This window comes from Poecilia reticulata, chromosome 1, assembly GCF_904066995.2.
Source record: "Poecilia reticulata chromosome 1, P_reticulata-male-v2, whole genome shotgun sequence".
NCBI lineage: Eukaryota > Metazoa > Chordata > Actinopteri > Cyprinodontiformes > Poeciliidae > Poecilia > Poecilia reticulata.
The window spans coordinates 19,154,455-19,175,792 of NC_088830.1; the positions used below are offsets into that span (position 1 = coordinate 19,154,455).

The 21,338-nt window shown below is 36.9% G+C and overlaps 2 protein-coding genes and 1 long non-coding RNA gene across 5 annotated transcripts; 1 reads left to right on the forward strand and 2 right to left on the reverse strand.

Annotated features, from left to right (window-relative positions):
• The first annotated feature begins 38 nt into the window (after positions 1–38).
• Positions 39–14,798, forward strand: si:dkey-162b23.4 (sodium/hydrogen exchanger 9B2). 3 transcript variants are annotated; one of them, XM_008413830.3, is made up of 13 exons: positions 39–1,480; positions 5,337–5,602; positions 5,896–6,097; positions 6,446–6,616; positions 7,745–7,887; positions 8,258–8,385; positions 9,775–9,950; positions 10,419–10,525; positions 11,248–11,397; positions 11,606–11,714; positions 12,699–12,835; positions 13,039–13,261; positions 13,606–14,798. In XM_008413830.3, the coding sequence occupies exons 2-13, from the start codon at positions 5,480–5,482 to the stop codon at positions 13,665–13,667; spliced, it is 1,731 nt and encodes a 576-aa protein (XP_008412052.1). In that variant the 5' UTR covers positions 39–1,480; positions 5,337–5,479; the 3' UTR covers positions 13,668–14,798. The 3 variants fall into 3 exon arrangements, with proteins under 3 accessions (XP_008412052.1, XP_008412069.1, XP_008412061.1); XM_008413847.3 differs by having other exon boundaries at positions 5,920–6,097; XM_008413839.3 differs by lacking the exon at positions 39–1,480 and adding an exon at positions 1,491–1,793.
• LOC103467439 (uncharacterized) lies at positions 6,346–9,866 on the reverse strand. Its single transcript, XR_534073.2, has 2 exons — positions 9,702–9,866; positions 6,346–6,612 (listed from the first exon to the last, which is right to left on the reverse strand). It is a non-coding gene; the product is annotated as an uncharacterized LOC103467439 (long non-coding RNA).
• A 354-nt stretch (positions 14,799–15,152) lies between the features above and the next one.
• On the reverse strand, positions 15,153–20,518 carry cisd2 (CDGSH iron sulfur domain 2). The gene is made up of 3 exons (XM_008413774.2): positions 20,330–20,518; positions 16,578–16,792; positions 15,153–16,437 (listed from the first exon to the last, which is right to left on the reverse strand). Exons 1-3 carry the CDS (start codon positions 20,430–20,432, stop codon positions 16,348–16,350), a joined length of 408 nt encoding a protein of 135 aa, XP_008411996.1. The 5' UTR covers positions 20,433–20,518; the 3' UTR covers positions 15,153–16,347.
• Between the last annotated feature and the right edge of the window lie 820 nt (positions 20,519–21,338).

The window sequence follows — 21,338 nt, forward strand, 5'->3', positions numbered from 1 at the left end:
GAACTTTTTCCGTTGGACACTTCAAAATCACAATCTCCCTCCGACTTATTTTATGTGGTAGTTCAACACAAAGTCGAAAGTTTTCAGACTTTTTTTTTTTTACAAATATAAATCTCAAAATGTGCAACATAAATTTATATTCTGCGGCCCCCAGCCTATACTTAACTTGAAAGATTAAACCACCTTTTGCTAAAAACTTTTTGGAATTTGTCTGTATCAGCTTTGCACATCTGGAGTCTGCAATTTCTGCCCCTTGCTTTTTACCAAACCAGCTTAAGCTCACTCTAATTTAATGGAGAACACCTTTAAAAGAAAATTTTCCCAGTTGGACTATGCATGAACTTTGACTAGGTCATTTTAAAACATGCACATATTTTGATCTAAAGCATACTTTTTAAGCTCTAGCTGTTCAACTCCCATCTATGACATGTCAGCTATGGGTGTCAGTTTTCCTCCTTGCAGCATTTTGCATGTAGCATAAAAAGTTTGTGTCTCAACTGACAAAGGAACCTTCAGAATTTGCTTTAAATGGGGCTTTATCTCTCGAGTGTTTCAGAAAGGCTAGATTTGTGAATGGCACAACTAGTGGTTGTCCTGTTGATGGGTTCTTTTACCTGAGCAGTGGATCTCTGCAGCATTTCCAGAGTTACTATGGGCTTTTTAGCTGCTTTCATAACTATTTTCTTTTGCATCAGTTTAGGTGAACTGCCATGTCTTTGTAGATTTTCTGTTCTAAACAGTTAAATTGATGTCAAAAAATTACATTTCCTAAGTTTGGTATATTGTTTTGTAAACTGAACCTGCTTTTTAGCCTGCTTCTCCCCAACTTTGACTGACCTTTCTGCTGTGTTTCTTGGTCTTTGTGATGATCATGTCAACAGAAATAATTTATACCTAAATTATTTGTCTACTGGTACCATCGGGTTTTATTTAGGTGTATCAAAGTAAAGGAACATACACACATGGCATACTATTAAGACCTTTATTTGTAATTTTTTTTATTTTACATAATCGCACTTCATAAAATGGTCAGTATACAATTTTGCAGAGTAATTAAATGTTTAAAAAAAATTAATATAGCGGTAGTAAGGTCATATTGTCGTCGTTTAAATAAATTTAAAATTCCTAAAGATATCTATTTTTTGTTTGTTTTGGTTCTCAGTACAACATGCACATTATACAAAACATAAGTGAAAAGTGCATTAAAAAGTAAACGATAAAAATCCATATTTCCCTTTCGTTTTGTCAAAAAAAAAAAATTGCAGAAGCAAGCAATGCAAAATCTAAACACTGAAAAATGAATGTTTCCGCCTCCCAGTCCCCCCACCTCCAACTTGCGTTCACTCTATATATAAACAGTATTTGCCTGTCTATCACTAATCCGCCTCATTCCCAGTACCCAGCTGGTGTTTGTTCCTCAGCACTACCACAGTCGCCGTCAGTGACACTCTGCAAAGCATGGCTATGTTTGCGGTATGAGGTGAGCAGTTTTTCTCCTGCAATATGCTTATTTACAGAGTTTTGACAGACGCGTCAAAAGGGGGTCTCCGTGGCAACCGTGAGTCTAGAATGGGACACAGGTTTCTGGACGGAGCATGGTCGATTATAGCCGCTGAGGAGGCGCACAATATCGGGCAAAAGCTTCCTTGTTTTTGTGTTTATATATTAGATTAGTTTCGTTCTCTGAAATCATGTCTATTATTCCGGAATGCTTTTTTCAACATATGAACCACGTTTTGGGACGTCACAGCGCTGTCACTGACACGCGGTTTCTTTGCAAACTGTTCAATGAAGTAAGATACTTGAACTAGCTAACAACAATAGAACCTTTTAGTTGTCACAGTTTAGATGAATATGTCCGATAATGCATCATTGTGAATGTGACATTGTGAATGTTGTGTTGATTTCTGAAAGCCTCTACAGTTTACAGTGACTTACTGTGTGACCAGACCACCGTAGGCTAACGCTACAATACTTACACAAACTAATGCAGTGTACAAAAACATCACTGACCCGTGTGCAGCAACAGACATGTATTTAATGTTATAGAGTGCTAACTGTTCTGTTACTGGTTGCAGTCGTTAGTTACCACTTTACCTGCTTCAGCTAACTCTAGCTAGATGTGCCATATGGTCGAGCTGTAAGCATTGATTAGTGTGCTTTTTCACAATTGGATTATCAAACGTCTGTTGCCCTAAGCAGCTATCAAAACATTGGAGTAGTTGGTATACAGCCTGTATTTGTAGTGTCTGTCTTTATTTGAAATTGAAGTTACATCTTATTACAGCAATGTCACAGCCACAATTAGCTATTTACAATTTATTAATGTCATTGGTCATTTTAATGCACTAATCGGCTGTGTAGTTGCTTAATTTTTGTTTGGGTTAAGCTACTGTAAGAATTTTATTTTCAGTGTATCATATAGGCCTATTAATTTATATATTGAGCACAACATTTTCGTCTTATGTATTAGCACCAGTAGAGCAAGATGCACTTTACTTTAGCATACTATCCAGTGTTGGATGTTTCTTTTTCTCCAACAATTGTACAGGGCTGATTAATTAGGTATATATCTCCACTGCTGGATTTTACAGTGTACGTATTTTAAAATAAGTATTTTTTTAAAGATGCAATTTTTTTCCTTCCTGTATAATTTGATGTAGGACATCACAAGAGGCTTAATATTGGAGCTGATCAGCTAGTAAAGACTTTTTCTTTTTTCTTCTTTTTCTTATAGTGTTTCAAATGTAATACCAAAATATAAAATATGTGGATTGACCAATACAAGCTAGTACATTGGTATGAAGAAAAAAGGAATCAGTTTAGATCTTAAACAAATACAAATCTGGAAAGTGTTTCATGCATTTGTATGAAAACCCAGTGTCATGTATCTTGCTGCCGCTTTGTATGCGGTCTGAACTGAGACTTTATCTTGTCTAGACAACTTTTCTCTGACTGCTGAGCAATGGGAATTTTTACCTGCTTCTTCCTTCTGTTGACTGGACTGAGGTTGATGATGTGGTATGAGGTGAGCAGTGCTGACTGGCAGGATTTGGAGCATTAAAGCCCTTTCTGCCTGGTGGTAATTTTTCATGAAAGTAGTCAGCCGGAAACAACAACCTGGCATAAATAAATCGTTCCAAGTTTTTTTAAAAATGAAATCTGGCCATTCCTGTCTGTTTGTACCCTTGTCACAAACTGTTTTCGTTTGTTTTATTGTACACAGCAAATCCAGGAGGCCCAGATTAACTCTGTCAGATTTGATTTCAACACTTTTAAAGTGTCTTTATGGGTCCACACCAGAAAGTGTTAATTTAACTCTTTGGAGAGTTAGTACCTTACCTCTTATAAAGTGTCAAATATCAAATTTGCTGGAGTTAATAATTTAACACTAACACTAATTCAGTGTTAGATCTTAATATTAACTCTCACAGAGTATTCTTTTAACTTCTTAAGATTTATTTGTAATTAATATTAAATAGGTACTTTATTATTTTGAACTTTTAAAAGTTCTTTGGAAAATAAACATTTAATAAAGAGGCAATGATTTTCTCAAATGCATTTATTTCAAAATGTGCACCATAATTACAAAACATATTACAACATGGAATAATGTGCATGTTTCATATGTCACTTTCATTCACATATTGCTTATTAAAAAGTCTGACATATCCGCTATGCTTAATACATTTTTCTTCAATACCATATGCATGAAATTGTTCAAAGTACAAGGTGGAGAAAGTAAAGCCTGTATCAATGCATGCAGTTCATGTAATATGATAGAGCACATTTTCTTTTATCAGGTAGATTGCCATATATTACAGTACATAACAGACCAACCTGATAATCAGATCCATCATTTCTTATCCAGTTTATGTTTCTGTTGATAAGAGACAGATCCTCTCTGCACTCCACCAAAGAGATGTCCACTCACTAACAGACTGTCTTCAGGTTGTTGGGCTGTTTGTGAAGTTTGGCCGGAGACACCAACATGCTCCTCTACTGCATCAGACAGTCTTCACTCTGAGTAGGACAGCCAGTGTCGGTCTCTGGATCGTAACAAACAAAAAACATAACAATGAGGAATGGAACGAAGGAATACATTTTTACTACAACTCTAACAACAAGCCTAAATTACAGAAATTTAGGGTTTCAGAGATATTAACACTTACATGATCATTTTGGAGCTTAAATCTTCGAAGAATCCATGGAGGGGGAGGTTAGACTGACGACTGGCGATTCATCCTCAACCAGACTGGTTCTAATATATACAAAAAGGCAATAAAAGGATTAGAATATGCTGCAAAACGTATATAAGACACAACAGCGGGAATGAGGCTCTCAACGTGAAAAAGCCTTTTACATTTTTTTCAAAGGAAAAAAAATCGATCAGAAAGGTTGATAAATCTGACCCAATATGCATGTAAACGTTCAACATCATGAAAAAACACACTGCAGATTATTACGGATCTGTTCAAGTTAGCCAATAATTTGACTGAATGTTCACCGGCTCGATTTTTTCCAACACTTATACTCCGCTAACATTCGGCATGCTAAGCTAAATATGCTAACACCGAGCCGTGTGGCGAACGTGACGTCTATCATACAGGTTGAGCTCAACTCAAAATAATAGTTATAAACCATCTCAGAAAAAAATGACTTACCAAGCACAGTAAATAACTCAGACAGGTGGAAAGTAAATAGTCCTGAAGTGATTCTGGGGGCGGAGTCAGTGAATTAACTCCTTCAGTGTTAGAGCCGCTGGTGGAGTTCAGAGTTAAGAATTAAAGAGTTATTGATTCTATTTTAACACCTCTAGATTTGATACGGAAACACTTTGTTTTAACACTGGATTTTAACTACTAATAATTCACACCCCAGAGTTACATAAACTGAATGTGACTCTATAAGTGTAAAATTAACTCTGCTTTTGCACAAAGTCTACTAACACCAAAACATTTAACACTTTTGAATTTGCTGTGTATCAGATAGAGCCAAAAGGATTTTGCCTCAAGGATATAGAGCAAAAGTAGGCTACAAAACATTTTAAAGGAATATTTTGATTAAAAAAATAAAGTGGGATAAAAAAAAAAAAGAAAAATTGACAAAGAATACTTATCAGCTGCATTATGCCTTAAGGCATGTCACCAGCAGCAAGTAGAGGTTATTTTTGAAAGAGAAAACTTTTATTTGATTAAATCCTGGCTACAGCTACAAACACTGACCATGACTTTTTGTTCTGAATGTAAAACGGTTTGTTTTTATAGCAATGGATTGCTATTTGCTTTGATGTTTATGTATTCATTTCTTTTTTTTCCCTCTCTGACTGTTATTAGAACATGAGATGTATGAACAGGAGCCCCAGGCGAGAGGCTGGACATTGGGAAGTGAAGGAAATTCAAATGGCTGAACTCAACCGGGAGTTCAACCTGCTGTGATAAAGAAGCAAAAGAATCAGGAAAAACAGTGGAGTACAACAATGGAGGAAAACCCCGAGAAACCTGCAAAAACTGAACCGAGTCTAGCACCCAGTCCAGCACCCAGCCCAGCACCCAGCCCGCTGCTGGAGAGAATCACTCTTCCTACTGCAAATCATGTAGAGGTAAAAGCTTAAAAAAATGGGAAAAAACTGAAACCCACACACCCAACTGACTATTTCTTGTTAGAAAACCATCTGTTTTCTAATCTGTTGGCATACTCTCTTTGATGAAGAACACAATACGTGGTTATAATAAGCTGTGCTCTGTTGTAAATATTGTGATCAATCATTTTTACCCAAAGGTAACTGTTAAAAACATCCCATCTCAGCATGTTTACACCATAATCTAGTTTCTAAAGTCCATCTGCTATGTTATTGACACTCTGTTTCTTTGTGTCTTGATTCTTCCCTTAAAGCATCTCAACGTGAACCAGTTCCAGGTGGTGGTGCGGCGTTGCTCGACTCCAAACTTAACAGAGGAGACGACCTATTTTATCCCTCGCCATCCTGTGGTGGATGCTGGCACCAACACAGACCCACCAGTGGTCTGTTGCCCGCTGCTTCGCAAGTTTTGCCCATGTCCACCACGAGGCCTCCTTGCCTCTCTCATTACCAAAGGTAACCAGAAGGATTCCCCTTTAGGCTAAGTGTTTTTATTGTTTTTTTTTCTTTTGGAATTTTTAAAAAATTCGTATATTACATTAACTTACATTTTTGCACTTTTATACAGTAAACAGTACTGATTTGCAAATGATTTAGTTGCACACATATTTAGATGTGTATTCAAAGTACAAAATTTAAAGTGTTGCAGGTTTTCAGTGGGTTAAAATATCTGGCAGTGTTTTTTTTAAAATTATTATTATACCTTTCTGTTTTTCAAAACGTTTTAGAGTCATCATTCTGACAAAAGTGACAAAATGGATCATTTGTCTTTCAGTGAATGTCTGTCTTCTCTTCCCTCTTCAGTTCTTTTGGCAGCTGTACTCTTTGGGGTGATTGTGTCCATCACCGAGAAGGAATGTCTTCCTGGAGGGAATCTGTTTGGCATCACCATAGTCTTTCTCTGTGCGATAGTTGGTGGCAAAGCAGTCGCCCTCATCCAGCTGCCTATACTTCCACCATTTCCGCCACTCCTTGGTAAGATAAACAAATTATTGTCATTTAGGCATCAATTTCTAATTTCTAACTTCCAACTATACACATTACATTTTCTGCACCTCAAAATCTAAATGTGCATCATGTAAAAATAGAAATTTTTTTTCCATAATATCCCTTCAAAATAACTTGTAGACGTAATACTGTGTTTGTGATGGAAAAAGCTCCGTAGTTTTAGCTGTTACTTCATTCATGCGTGCTTGCGTCCTTTGATGTAGCTGCACAAGAGCCTCAAGGAGCCTACCCGTTTTGAACGGTTGTCATTGATCCATATTAAGAGCAGAGGCAACATTGGATTGTGTATGAGAGGAGTTTGTTTCACTTTGTTTGATTTTTCTATAATTTTAAAACGGTGACAAAATTATTGAACATTTGACATTTTTACACCAAAATGTAAGAAAGTAAAAAAAAAAAAAACGGTTTTTAAACTGACATTTTACTAACCCAAAGTAGTTAGAAAATGCAGCTACCCTTTTTTTATAAAACACAAAACCTCATTTTTATGACAGTTGTCAATTTCATGATGAGTTTTTTTTATTGTGTGAAATTGAAATTCTTTCTAAGAAATTTGTTATGCTTGTTTTTGTTAAAAGCAAGCATGCAGAAATATGGTCCTGTTAGCTTGATATTGTATATCAGTTATGTTTAAGAATGGAAAGGACAACAGACCTATTTTATTCTGGATTCATTTAAATAAATAATAATGAATCAGTCATAGCAGTTGTCATATTATATATAACTGGCGCTAATTTCCACTGAGTGGTCCAGATACATCAATGAAGGCCAGTGGTTCCCCTCTTTGGTGTGCTGGACATATAAAACATGCAGGACAGTGGTCCCTGAGGCCCAGGGTTGGGAGCCAGTTTATTGCTTCTATGTTCAGTTTTTTCACTTTAGATAGCAGCTTTGACTGATTCTAACCTTTTCAAAAAGCTTTATTTTTATTCTGCTTAGACTTCAGGGGTTTTTTTCCCCCCATTTAGTCACATTCGCCTAAAATCTGTCCACATGATCTGTGTTGTGTGATAGACAACCCCAAAGAAAATAAACAGCATTTAGGGTTAAAATGGATCTTCTTTCCTCTTTCCCACCCTTTCTGCTGCACTGCAGGTATGCTGCTGATGGGCTTCCTGCTGAGAAACATCCCAGTTGTAACAGATTTGGTGTACATTAACTTCAGATGGTCTGCTTCCCTGAGAAACATTTCTCTGGCTGTCATCCTGACCAGAGCTGGCCTGGGGTTGGATCCCAAGGTATGACTTGTTCTCATAGAAAAGTTTAGTGATTGAATGGATTACAAGTATTTAAAAAAACTAAATAACTATTAATAGTTTGACCTCAAATCTTTATACAGTGGCTTTAATTAAGAACACAGACTCTACGAAATAGAGGCAGATTCTATTTACATTGGACCAAATCTTCAAATCATTGCAGTTATTCTAAGTTTTAAAAATTCCCTGAAATAACAAACACCAAGTTTGCTTCACAATGATAGCTAATAAAAGCTTCATATTTCAGTTGAAATGGTTAAAGTTATTTGGTGCTGAGACACGTGGGGCTTTTCAATACTTTCTGTAAAATAGAAGTCATGCATCATTACAACATGTACATTTCTACTGTCAGGCTCTGAGGAAGCTCAAAACCGTGTGTATCCGTGTAGCAGCTGGGCCCTGCCTGATCGAAGCCAGCACCGCTGCTCTCGTCTCTCACTTCCTCATGGGCTTGCCCTGGGAGTGGGGCTTTATTCTTGGGTAAATGCAACACTTTCCACTCTGTGTTCATATATTTAAATGGTAACACTTTATTTGAAGGGGGGTGAATAAGACTGTCATGACATTTTCATAAACATGACATAACATCTGTCATGAACATGAAGAAGTCTTTATGAATATTTATGACAGTTGTCATAAAGCGTCATTCGGTAAATTATGACACTTTTAATACAAAGTTGACATTATTCAAAATGTCTTTGTTATGACAACTTGACATTAACCAAGAAATCATTACTGTTGAAACTTTACCTTTAATAACATAAAGTTACCTAATTTTTAAAGTGCAATCAGTAATACTTTTAGAACAAATTTATATCACTAATTCAACTTTGTATTAAAAGTGTCATAATTTACCAAATGACGCTTTATGACAACAGTCATAAATATTCACGAAGGCTTATTCATGTTCATGACAGGTGTTTATGACAGTGTCATGTCAGTCTTATTCACCTCCCTTCAAATAAAGTGTTACCATTTAAATTAATGGTAATTTACAATTTTATCATTTAAATGGGAAATTATCAAATGTAAATACCTATTCACCTTTATATATATATGTGTGTGTGCGTGTGTGTGGGTTGTCAACATTGTGCTGCAAGACAAGAGGAAAGTTGATAGTAAATCTGTCAACTTTTGACAGATTTACTTGTCAAAAGTTGCAAGTAAATCTGGAATACAGTGCCTTGCAAAAGTAGTGAGTGCCTTATATTTACCTCCATTTTTGATCAACTCTGACTAGCTGCCATTGAAGAACATCATTCACTCACCATGATCCTGTCACCACCAGTTTTAAAACTAGGGGATGGTGAGTTCAGGATGATGTACAGTGTTAGTTTTCTGCACTACACTGTGTTTTCGCACTTGAATGAGTTATTGTGTCATCTGGTTAGAAAGCCTGGCTTCAGAAATGTGCCGTGGATTTGTATTCAGACCCATTTTGTCTGACACCATTAAATAAAACCCAGTTCAACCAATGGAATTATTTAAATTTTGAATTGATTTTCAACCACAAACTTCCTCACACTTTACTGACAGTTTATTTAGTAGAAAAAGACAAATGTAGATACTTTTTCAAGGCACTGCACTTTAGAATCACTAATAAACTGTTCCCCTGCTTGTGAATTAATAAATAGTATTCTCTGCTACCATTAGACCACGTGAAAGTTTCTGCTATTCTAGTTTTTAGACGTTTGTTTGCAGTCCTGTTTAAAGATCTAAAAACATACTGTGTGGCCTGTCTCCTTTAGTTACTGCACACATAATTCTTTTGTATCCAATTATGTTGTTTTCATTACCTTCCTGTGCAGAAAAGACAAACTTCGTTTCTTTCATTTTTGCAACAGTAAAATAAGCCCATGTTTCCTGCAGCTTTGTTCTGAGCGGCGTGTCCCCGGCCGTGGTGGTGCCCTCGATGCTTCGGCTGCAGAAGGACGGATACGGCGTGGAAAAGGGCATCCCCACCCTGCTGTTGGCGGCTGGAAGCTTTGATGACATTCTTGCCATCACAGGTTTCACCACATGCTTGGGCATAACCTTCGCAGAAGGTACCGTGTGATTCCAGAGTATAATAATTCTGTCTTGTGCTTTTTGAAACAAAACGCCTGCATTGTCTCCAGGGGAGACGCAGCTGGAAGGTCAACAATGATAATCACACTGAGGGTGAAAAAAAAAACCCATTAATATTGGCTTGCAGTTTATCAGCAGCACAGTAGAGGGTGTAAATGTGCAGATTATTCTGATTAGTAATTAGAAACTTTTAAATTTATGAGGTAAATGCCAATCGGATACCCCAGATTTGACTGTAGTTTTATGTATTTCTATGTTATGAATTAAAAATAACTTTATTTGTATTCTTTAAAACAGTCACAATTTATCATTCTCTATGAAGGGCTTCATGTTGTTTAAATTATTTATACTTCAATGAAGAATATATAGGTTAGGGTTAGAATAACATTTATTTAATGAATCTTAATAATTTACTGATTAATTTGCTTGTAATCCTTTTTGTTCAGGATCCACTCTGTATAATCTCCTGCGAGGCGTCCTGGAGGTTGGAGGAGGGATGGTTGCTGGGACCCTCCTCGGTTTCCTCATTCAGTACTTTCCAAGTGCCGACCAGGTATGAAATCTTATGCTGCTTCGCCTTTCTTAAAGGGATAGTTCAGGATTTCCAAAGTTACTGTCCGTTAATAGGTTAACCTTCCTACAGTCGACATAGGACATGCAACGCGTTACTAATGACCTATTAGAAAAATAAAAATAATATTAAAGTAAAAATTATTATAGCTGTTTATGTAAAGGTTGTTGTTAATATATTTTGCTACAGTGTATTTCTTCTTAGTTGGCCATGCCAGCCACAACTACTGTGTAGGACTGTGACAGATCCAGGCTTTGACGTCAGATAATATGTAAGTTTTAGGTGTGCTATGTTTAGGAGCCCGGCCTTGCCTTAAGGGCAGAAAGTTAGTGGACAGACATGATGGACAAGTTAAAATACATTTTAAAATGTATCTAGAGTTTAACTTATTAGCTGTGCAGGTTCCCATCAATATGGTGCTTTGATTTGATGTTGAGAAAATTGTTGGGTTTTATATCCCTTTAATTTTTTCAGCTCATCCTTGCATAGCATTTTGTGGAAGGCAAAGTGTGATGAGTCAACAAAAGCTCAGTAAACTAAACCCTCTGCACTTCATAATCGCCTTAGTGGCTCTAAATGTGTAACGTTATAATTGTTACGCTCTAATATTCACATTGCCTAATGCTTCTGAATTTTAAAAAGCTTTTCATGTTGCTTGATTCGATTCTTTAGTCTGTTTCTTAATCAGTTACGTTCTCTTATAGAAACACCTGGTGATGAAGCGTTCCTTCTTGGTGCTGGGTCTGTCTGTCTTTGCTGTGTTCGGCAGCAACGTGGCAGGGTTTCCCGGCTCGGGGGGCCTCTGCACCCTGGTGTTATCTTTCCTGGCTGGACTTGGCTGGGGAGAAGAAAAGGTAATAGAACATGGAAGCCATAGTCATGCACCAATCCTTCTTTTCCACTCTTAGTTTGATGCCATCCAGATTTTCAAGAGGAATTTTATGTATTTTACCACAGCAAGAGTGTGTAGTTTACATGTTAATTATCAATATAGTGTACAAGTTATTACACATTTCTTTTGCTCTGTGCTAAACATACTATTTTCTGTCTTCTGTCAAAAAGGCCCGTGTGGAGGAAGTGATTAGATGGGTGTGGAACGTGTTTCAGCCTCTGCTGTTCGGACTGATAGGAGCTGAGATTCGAGTCAATGAGCTGGAGGGACTTGCAGTTGGTGAGATGGATGCACAAAGTCTTCAAAATAACAGTGTCATCATTGTAAAAAATTCAAATTTGACTGTATGTAAATATATTTGCATATCCAAACAAGACATGACAGATGTGAGCACTCTCACCTGTCCTGCATGTACTAAAATCTTTTCATGTGTTTATCTTGCTGTCATTTACCTCCAGTTAGTCTCTTAGATCTTCCATAAAATATGTCTGTTTGTTGCAAAGTAAATAGAAAATATTGAACTGTGTCTTAGAATATATATTTTCTAAATATATTTTCTATATTTAGAAAATGTATATCCTGTGTCTTTATAAAATGACACAGGAGACAATCTAAGGGAGGTGCTCTGGTCAAATTAGAAATTCAAAATTTTAGCCTACCTACAGAATGCTTTGGGAGAGAGGAACACTGCAGATCATACACAAATATATTTCAACACTGAAATATATTTGTTGCAAAGACATTCCTTGGGGGACCAGGAAGCTGATAGAATCAGCCTGTATTTATAGCAGCAGTTGATGGGAATATGACTGGAGCAAAAATAAAGGTCAATTCTTGAATAAAAAGTCCATGAAACTGCAAAGCACCTGAGACCAGGGAGGAAGCAGGACAATCCTAAACATACATCCAGAGCTACAATGTAAGGATGTACTTCAAAGTATTGTGTTAGTGGCCCAGTCAAAGTACAAACCTAAATCAAATTTCCCAGGTGGTTTCGACATACCCCAGAAGACTTGAAACTGATTGTCGACTCAAGTGGCTTTTTGGAGTTTTAGTTGTGAAAAAAAAATGGTATTAATCATTTCACTGACACCTTGAATCCCATTGAAATACACTAAAGTCTACAGTAACAATATGACAAAGTATGAAGAAGATTAAAGCAGAAAGGAAAACTTTGGCTTAGTCAAACCTAAAGTATGCATGCTTCACTGTAAGTGTCAGTGCTGTGCTATGCCTTTGTAACTCTTGTTTATGTCCTCACAGGTCTGGGTATATCCTCCATGCTCATTTCTGTGGTAGTTAGAGTACTCTTCACTTTTGTGTGTGTGTTACATGCCGGCTTCAACTTAAAAGAAAAAGTGTTCATAGCTCTTGCATGGATGCCCAAAGCAACAGTGCAGGTGAGTCAGTGCTGGGAAATGTCAGTAAACTTTTCTTTAGAAGCCCTTTTTTTGTTGTTGTTGTGCGCTTCTGCAGGTGTTACAGAAAAACAAATTAAATGTACATGCACTGATATGTTTACATTTTATCATTACTTAATGACAGTAAAAGCTTATCAGCAAGTAAAGGAACGAATCACAGCTTGTCTTTGGTTCTTCCTCAGGCAGCAATAGGCTCCACGGCTTTAGACATGGCCAGAGCAAAGGGCAACAAGGAGCAGATAAAGTACGGCATGGACGTGCTGACCGTGGCCGTGCTCGCCATCCTTCTTACAGCCCCGGTAGGGGCTTTGATTATCAGGATCTTGGGGCCTCGCCTGCTGGAGAGACCTAAGACCCCCACCTGTGTTGAGCGAGTCAAACCCAATTTATCAGCATTTTTCTTAGGTGGGTAAAATCTGTTATTTGACAATTCAGCTCAACTCGACAACCCTGTGTGACCCAGTTTCCCATAGCTACCTTCCAGGGGTGAATACAAGTCCTCTGCTTTCCATATTTCACCGTTGCGATATCGTTGCAAGAATTTACATATCATTAGATCCCATGTAGTTTTCAATGTTTAGTGTATAGTGTAACACGAGTGCTATATTGAAAAGTCAGTAGCTTAAAAATGCTTTTTTAGTTTCACTTGTCTTTACCTTTTCTACTTTTTTTTTATGAGAAAATGTAAGCATCATCCAGGCATTACTTATAAAATCTCCACCATCTCTCCCACCTTTTTCATCCCCTAGGCACCGCGGCAGGAAGTGAAGATGACACCGAAACTCCTGTCACCTTCGAGAGTACACTCTGACATCTTGATCTAAGAAAGAGATCTCCAACGTCAGTTGTTTCAGCTGCTCTTTAGCCACTGAGTGGCTCTCTTGTTGCTCAACTCTTTATGTTGGAATCAGCCTGTATTTATAGCAGCAGGTGGTTTCCAGGCACTGAGCTCCAAACACATTTCCATTGCCCTGCTGTGTGCATTCATGCTCTATGAACTTTACACCAGAGCTGCTTTAATGTCGAGCTTGAACTGAACATTTATTAAGATATTCTGTAATTAGCACGAGGCAATTAAGCAGTTTACATTTTTTGTAAATTAGTCATGTTTTTTGCCATATTCAATGTATCCAGTGGTTCCATTTCCTACTTCCAGTAAACGGTACTTAAACTGAAATGGTAGTGCTTAACATAAGGATGTGTGTTTTACAAAGCGGTGAGATGGTATGTGATTGAATGTATTTTTAGAGGAAGCCATCCAGAATCCACATTTTTAAATCTTTTTATTTTAATGCTGTATGTTTGTGCTGTTTTTTTTTTATGTTTGTCATTAGTATGTGTGCAGATAATTTTTGATTTATTTTATGACTCAGGAGATATTGATGTCACACTTCATTTGGAGTTATGCAGAATGCTGCTTAAACTCTGACAGAATCAACCTCATGCACTGTGGTCTAAAATCCCACATCGGCTTTTGAAGTTTATCTGAACTTTAATGTGATTGTATATTTTTAGAGATTATGAACAAATTTTATGTGACTGTTGTTTTTTTGTACTACAGAAATATGCAGTGTGCTGTTTTTAATTTTACATTTTTATTGAGTAAATGAAAAGATTACAAATTAAGACACTATTTATGATGAATTTACAGTTTGATTTTTACCAAACAATAATCACATTTTCACAAAATGGTCTTTACTTATACATATAACCAAACATACCAAACATAGCTAAATCTTTTATTAATTTGACACCCTGTGCAGCTGCAGATTTTTGATTTTTCAGATTTTTTTCACATCAATTATCTCTGAAGCCAAATTAAATTCCATCCAAACTGAGAAGTTAAACTGCTTTATGACTTAATCCCAGCCATTGTGTCCCAAAAAGACATGCACACAGGTGTCTCTTCTTTCAAAATTAAAATCTATTCACATTAGAAAAACTCCTGGAGCATTGTTTTTGTTTTTACATTGTAAGAAAAACACTCTTAAAACCTTCCCAATTATTGCTGAGGATTTTCAGCTGTGTTGAAATGTCCAACAGCTTCTCGTCAAATCCCCACCCTAAGGGCTCAGGGTAATACATAAAGTAATTCTTCACTGCCAGCTGTTTTTGGAGAAGCAGAACGGGTTGGGAATAAAACCAAAATAAATTATCCTGACTTCTAAATTGGAAATGCAACCAATACATTGCTCCCCAATGCAATGGAGCAAGAGCCAGGATGTTGATGCAAACTAGTTGTACCAAAAAGCTGAGTCTGTGTTGCCAATTATACAAAGTTCTGCAACTTGACAAATTAACAAGATGATTCCTTTCTATTAATTCCATTACCACAACACATAATGCTTTAATTTTCATAAAATGTGGAAAATATCATGTAAATCTGAACTTTTGACAGGTGGTGAACATCAAACCCATGAGGCACATACCCTTTGTGCTTTATGAAACTCTCAGAGCAGCCGATTCTGTTTTCTGTTGCAGCACAGATGCTTAATGCACTTTTAGAATTAAATTAAATTAAAGACAACAAGGACATGATAAACTGAGTTAAAAGGGACATTCACTTACATTTTCAGTTTAAGTTACATGAAGATTTTCAAAGTATTGAAAAAGGTTCTGCCAACTTAAGCAACTGAATTACTCATGATCACTTCTATTAACATTTAGGATGAACTTAGTCTACATGACTACATGACTTAACATACATGAAGTTATTTATAAATAGAGAACAAAGAACTTACTGTAAAAGCCAACGTTAAGTGTGAAAATATTTTTTGCTTCATACTACAGGAAGTATTCTGCCAAGAAGTCAAATACAGTGAATACAGCAAGTCAAACTTGTTGCAGTTCTGCAACCTTAACAGCACAGTGGTTTGAAATGTTTCAACACAACAGCAACAAATGTCTGAACAAAACATAAAGAATCTACAGTAAGTATCCCATGCATTATGAATACACACATTCATCATTACATACATACATGTTGATCTATCAGCAAATATCTTACACCTCCAAAGTGTTGTGATAAAACAATTTGGCACTCAAGCAGGCAAATGGTCTTAGAAACAACTAAATGAAGGCAAACATGGCAAAATGTTACATGCAAGTTGGACTAATAAATTGGGTATTTCATTTAAACAACCATTAAATTATACTGAGTGGAGCAAAAACAAGCCCTCAGGCTCCAGGTCACATTATAAGAAGGTATCATAAAGTTAAGTTAACGCTTTGGGTTGTTCCATTAAAGTGGTCCCAGTGAAATTGAATTTAATCCCGACATATAGAGACAAACACTTTTAAAGTCATATGTAATTATGTATGTAAATAGAAACCCAATGAGAGCTTAACTAAAGAAAACAAACACAAAACTACCCCAACTAGAAAAATTCCAATTCTCACTCAAACAATGGACTGCATTTTATAAGGAAAACAAAATACCAGGAAAAGATGAAGTACAGACTAGTCCGACGTAAACTTCTTTCCGTGGTCAATTATAGTATCTTCTTTTTGAGGATGAGAGGTCCCACGTTGTCCCCGGTTAATTCGTTGTGCTTTAAGTGCGACTTGTCACAAACAGGAAACTAAAAACAGGAAATAACTATGTTAGTGGATCAGACAGAGGCATCAACCACTTCAGACTGCGCGACAAAACACAGGCTCACTTGTCACTGCAGGTTAGCTTTTATAGGATTCTACGGTCAAAGCCGAGAAGTCAACTCACAGTTTTGGAGCGCCAGCATCGACAGTAACACACATTTGCGCTGTTCAAGTCCTCAATGTCTATCTCGTTGACCACTTTGGGGTTCTCTTTCTGGATCTTCAGGTTGATCAGGCTGTCTCTCTGCTTCTTTTTCTTAGGCAGAAACGGACGAATAGTCAGGTAGCCCAGCAGGGCCAAAATGCCGAGGAGAGGCAGCAACCGGAGCCACTCAGACACTGTGGACATACAGAAATTGACTTCATCATTCAGGCTGGAGCACAACTAGAATGTTTGCTAAAACCAGTTTTATGGCACTATGTACCGTGTATCTCAGATCATCTTGTAAATATTAATGGAGACACATATAAGCAAGCCTTACCCAATAAACATTTTAGTTGCCCCCTAGTTTGTGAGTTTTACATTTCTGTGTAGGATATTAGTTCAGTCTCTATGCAGAATTCTTTTTAACTTCACCACATTTGAGTGTTTGAGTACGAACAGATTATTTAAGATAAATAAGATAAAGCGGCCTAGTCAAACTCCACAAAACCTCCCTTCTGTATTTTTTTCTCTTTTTTTTTACCACTGACCCATTCAGAGGTCACCATACTTGTGCGAATTAGACCACTGTCCTGCTAAGTGCCCGAGTCATGATGAACTGATGGTTGGATAATGGAGTCTTTTTCTAAAAAGCTCTGTTCAAAAACTTTCTAATATTTCTTCACTGGTTTTTGCCCCTTGAGCATAATCCAGACTTTTTTTTTTTGACGAATATGAGCTTTGGTGTTCTTTTGTTCTTTTTGGTCGGCAGTGATTTAAAATGGCTTGTACTTGTACTGCACTTTATAAGACCCCAAAGCATTTATGCTGCATTCAGTCATCAATAGTGCTGATGAGCTACTATTCTAATACATCTGGAAAATTGCATAAATGTGCAATATTGCTTGCCAGTCATCTTCGAAAGTGAAACTACGTATTATCTAGAATCATCACATGGTTTCTCTCTCTCTGGTCCACTATGTGTTCAGTCAATGCAGCCGTCTGCCAGGAAATTAGATCATTTGATTCTTCCCTCTGCTGACAAGCTGCATGGACATGTTAGCTTCATGCAGGACGTGGAACCTGCCCACACTGCAAAAGGTACCAAAAGCCAGTTCAATGACCATCAAAGTCCCCTGACCTGAACCCCATAGAAATTCTAAGGGCTGTTGTCAGGAGGAAAATGAGAGGCACCAGACCCAGCAGGGCAGATGACCTGAAGGCAGCTATCAAAGCAATCCGTTTCCATCAACACTTAAAAAGTTCCACAAGCTGATTGCCTCCATACCATGATGCATTGATGCAGTAATTCATGCAAGTACTTTTCAGAAGTCCGAAATTTGTTTCTAAAACATCAGTTTTTATTAATCTAATAGGATATTCTAATTCACTACATTTTGAGTTTTCTTTACGGCATAATCATTAAAACTGCAAAAAATAAAGGCTTGAAATATTTTATACTATGTATAACTAATCTCTATAAAATAGCTGTTTCACTTTCTGTGATAGCTGGCAAGAAATATTGCACTTTATGTAGTATCCTAATTTTTTTAGATGTAGCACATTCAGTCATTCACCCTTTCATGCACACATTCACACACTGATGGCTTTATTGCAGCCACAGCAGCCAGTGGAAGTCTGACAGCGATTCAGGCCCTGAAGCTCTCCTCGTCTCTTTCTTTTTGCTGAATCCTGAACACTGACCTTGACTGAAGCAAATGAGGTCTGTGGACGTCATTCTGGGACCTATTGTAATGTCTTGGCTGAGTCGTCAAAAAGCACTTGGAGGAGTTTTGGTAGGCCAGCCACTTCTGGGAAGGTTCACCACAGTCTCATCAGAATAATGACTCCTACTGTGGCTCACTGAGTGGTTTTATAACCCTCTCCTAAGTGATGCATATCGATGGCTTTGTTTCTCATCTGTTCTGGAATTTATTTAGATCAGGGAATAATGTGTCATTTTCAAAGAAGAAAAAGAGGCCATTACTTCTTTAACTAACAGTTTGCTTAGCTAAACATTTTCCCCTTGATTAAATCAGCATTTAAAATCTGATTTTTGTATTTACACAAGTAATGTTTGTCTGATATTAAAATTTGCTCAATCTGAAACATTTGAGTCCGTAGCTGTGCATAACGAGTAGGTACATGCCCTGGAAGATCTGCTGATGTATCTGCAAAAAAGATGCTTCTACAGATTCTATTACAGCATCAATGGACGCCTTTTTTTTTTTTTTTTTTTAGCTTTTTATATATTTTTTCTTGTTTTATTTTTTTCCTTGTGTTACCATTTCTACTTATTTAAATAGATGCTTGGAAGATTAGTACTTGTAGATCTGACTAGAAGTTGCAAACAATCCTGGTTCTAAAGATCCTTTTTTTTTGTTAAATAACTAGTAACTCCATCAGTAAACCATTATGTTTGATGTCCTCCCTTTTGCATTTTTTCAACACCATGAATTGTCCATGCCAGGGTATTACTGTCTATAATAACTCATGATTTGCATGCCAATAATATATTCAGCCTGTTGGATAGAGTCCACAGAGTCCTGACTGAAATGATTGTGTCCAAGATGCTGAAGGTCACAGATAGTTCTAACCATTATTATGACATATTGAAACCATAATGTGTTGTGTTTTTTTTTTGTTTTTTTTACATTAAACTGTATGTTTGCCTATCACATAAAGTTCCAGTTCATTTTCGGTATACAAAGTTTAAAGAACACTCTACAGAAAATTGCAATTGCTATTGCAAATTGAATATTGCAGTCAAAAAGAACCAATTTGCTGCAATAGATAGGATAAAATATTTAATGATCCATAATATATTTTGTCAGTTGATTTTACTGTCCTCTGTCAAAACAAACTGTCTAAACGCAGTGGTGGGGAGATTGTGGTGATAATGAAGAAAGCACGTGGTGCGGTGATGACAAAAAATATGTCTCAATATTTGACAGTGATATCGCACTGTTATGTCCTCATTTCAACCCTACTTTTAACAAGAATCGAGGTAAAAAGTTATGCAAAGTAGCTTAAACAAGGACTTATTGAAATATGCTTTGAAACATTTGAGCCCGTAGCTGTGCATAACGAGTAGATACATGCCCTGGAAGATCTGCAGATGTATCTGCAAAAAAAGATGCTTCTACAGGGTCTATTACAGCATTGAGGTTTGGGGCAGACATTTACATATATTTACAAGATATGTAAATATATTTACAAGATATTTACATATCTTGTAAATATGAATTTACAAGATCAATTCCTCAACTTATAGTCAAGTATTTCCCTCATTTTATAATGCATAACAACACACCCTGCCAGCCTGCTCTGACATCATGTTCTTACACGATATCAAATCTATTCTTTTTAATGAGCCCAAAAAACAACTACTGCTAGACAAAAGTGAAATTTAAACCAAAAGACCCCAAATGGGGCAGCAAAGTCTCTACGTTGCAGATCATCTGTTAGTTTTTCATCGTTACCAACAGAAACTGCCTTTAGGTTCCTCAGCCCCGAGATGAAGTTATGTAACTCGTGAGATAAACTACATTATGCACTACTCTTCCTGCATTTCTCCAAGCGCTGTTTAAGGTCTCACATTAATGGACAAAGTGTAAACAATGTGCTGGTAAAGTTGTGATGCCCGTGCAGGCCACTGATCAGAACTGAGTGCTAAGTGTGAACTGTCCCCGAACAGTTCACGAGTTCATCCTCACGCGGCTGCCGTAAATTACCTGTTAACCTCGCGAACCCTCCGATAGTCTCCGGCAGCGGCAGCTTCTTCAAGTAGGCCGGAAGCTGCACTTTTATTATCTTTGAAATTGTTTCTAAAACCATCTTGAGTTGCTCGGCAGGGCCGGGTTTTGAGTTTGACTTGGGCAGTTCCTGGGGATCGTTTGTGTCACTGCGCTATTTTATGAGCGCAGCGCTAAGCCGGTACGTAAACTTAAGCCACCACAAAAAGAGAACGAACAAAACTGGGCGTAAATGGGTTTAGGAATTTGCGTAGAGGTGACACGTGATCTTAGTTGACGGCCAATCAGCGTCAGAGGAGTTGGTGGCTTGTGATTGGGTAAGTTGAACTGAGCAAAAAGAGGAAGGGTAGAACAGTAACAGAAAACTATAGAATGTCAAAAAATGTAAATGTGTTATAATATCCCAATAAATTAGGATATGATCAATAATTGGCTCATTTACATTGCGTATGAGGTTGTGTTTATTTTTTTTAAACATGAATGATTATGACCTTGTGAAAAACCCAAAATTTGGTTTCTCACAAGGTTAGATGTTACATTGGAACAATGATAAAAATGGATACAGAAATGTGTTATGATCATGTTATTTCCCACTGTGTCACAACTGACAGTTATATTATATCTTAGCGCTTAATCCAAAGTTGAACAGCTACAATAGTGTTGTAGAAAAAGATGCAGCAGGGCTAAAAATGACTTTTCCTTTCCACTTAACTTTTCATTATGCTGAGAGAATTGCTGGCTTCTTCAGAAATAAAATTTGCCTTACTGTCCTCGTGAAGGATGTCAATGACGGTGCACTGGAAACTGTCAAGTCATCAGTGTGTTTCGTAACACAGCATTTATTGTATTTATTTTTAATCCTATTTATTAGATTTATGTTATATTTACATTTTCTATTAAATAGAATTTTGAAGTTTTATTAGTTCCAGTGACATATAATCTAAACTGATGGTAATTATAATACAGTTTAGTCAAACTCAATTGACCA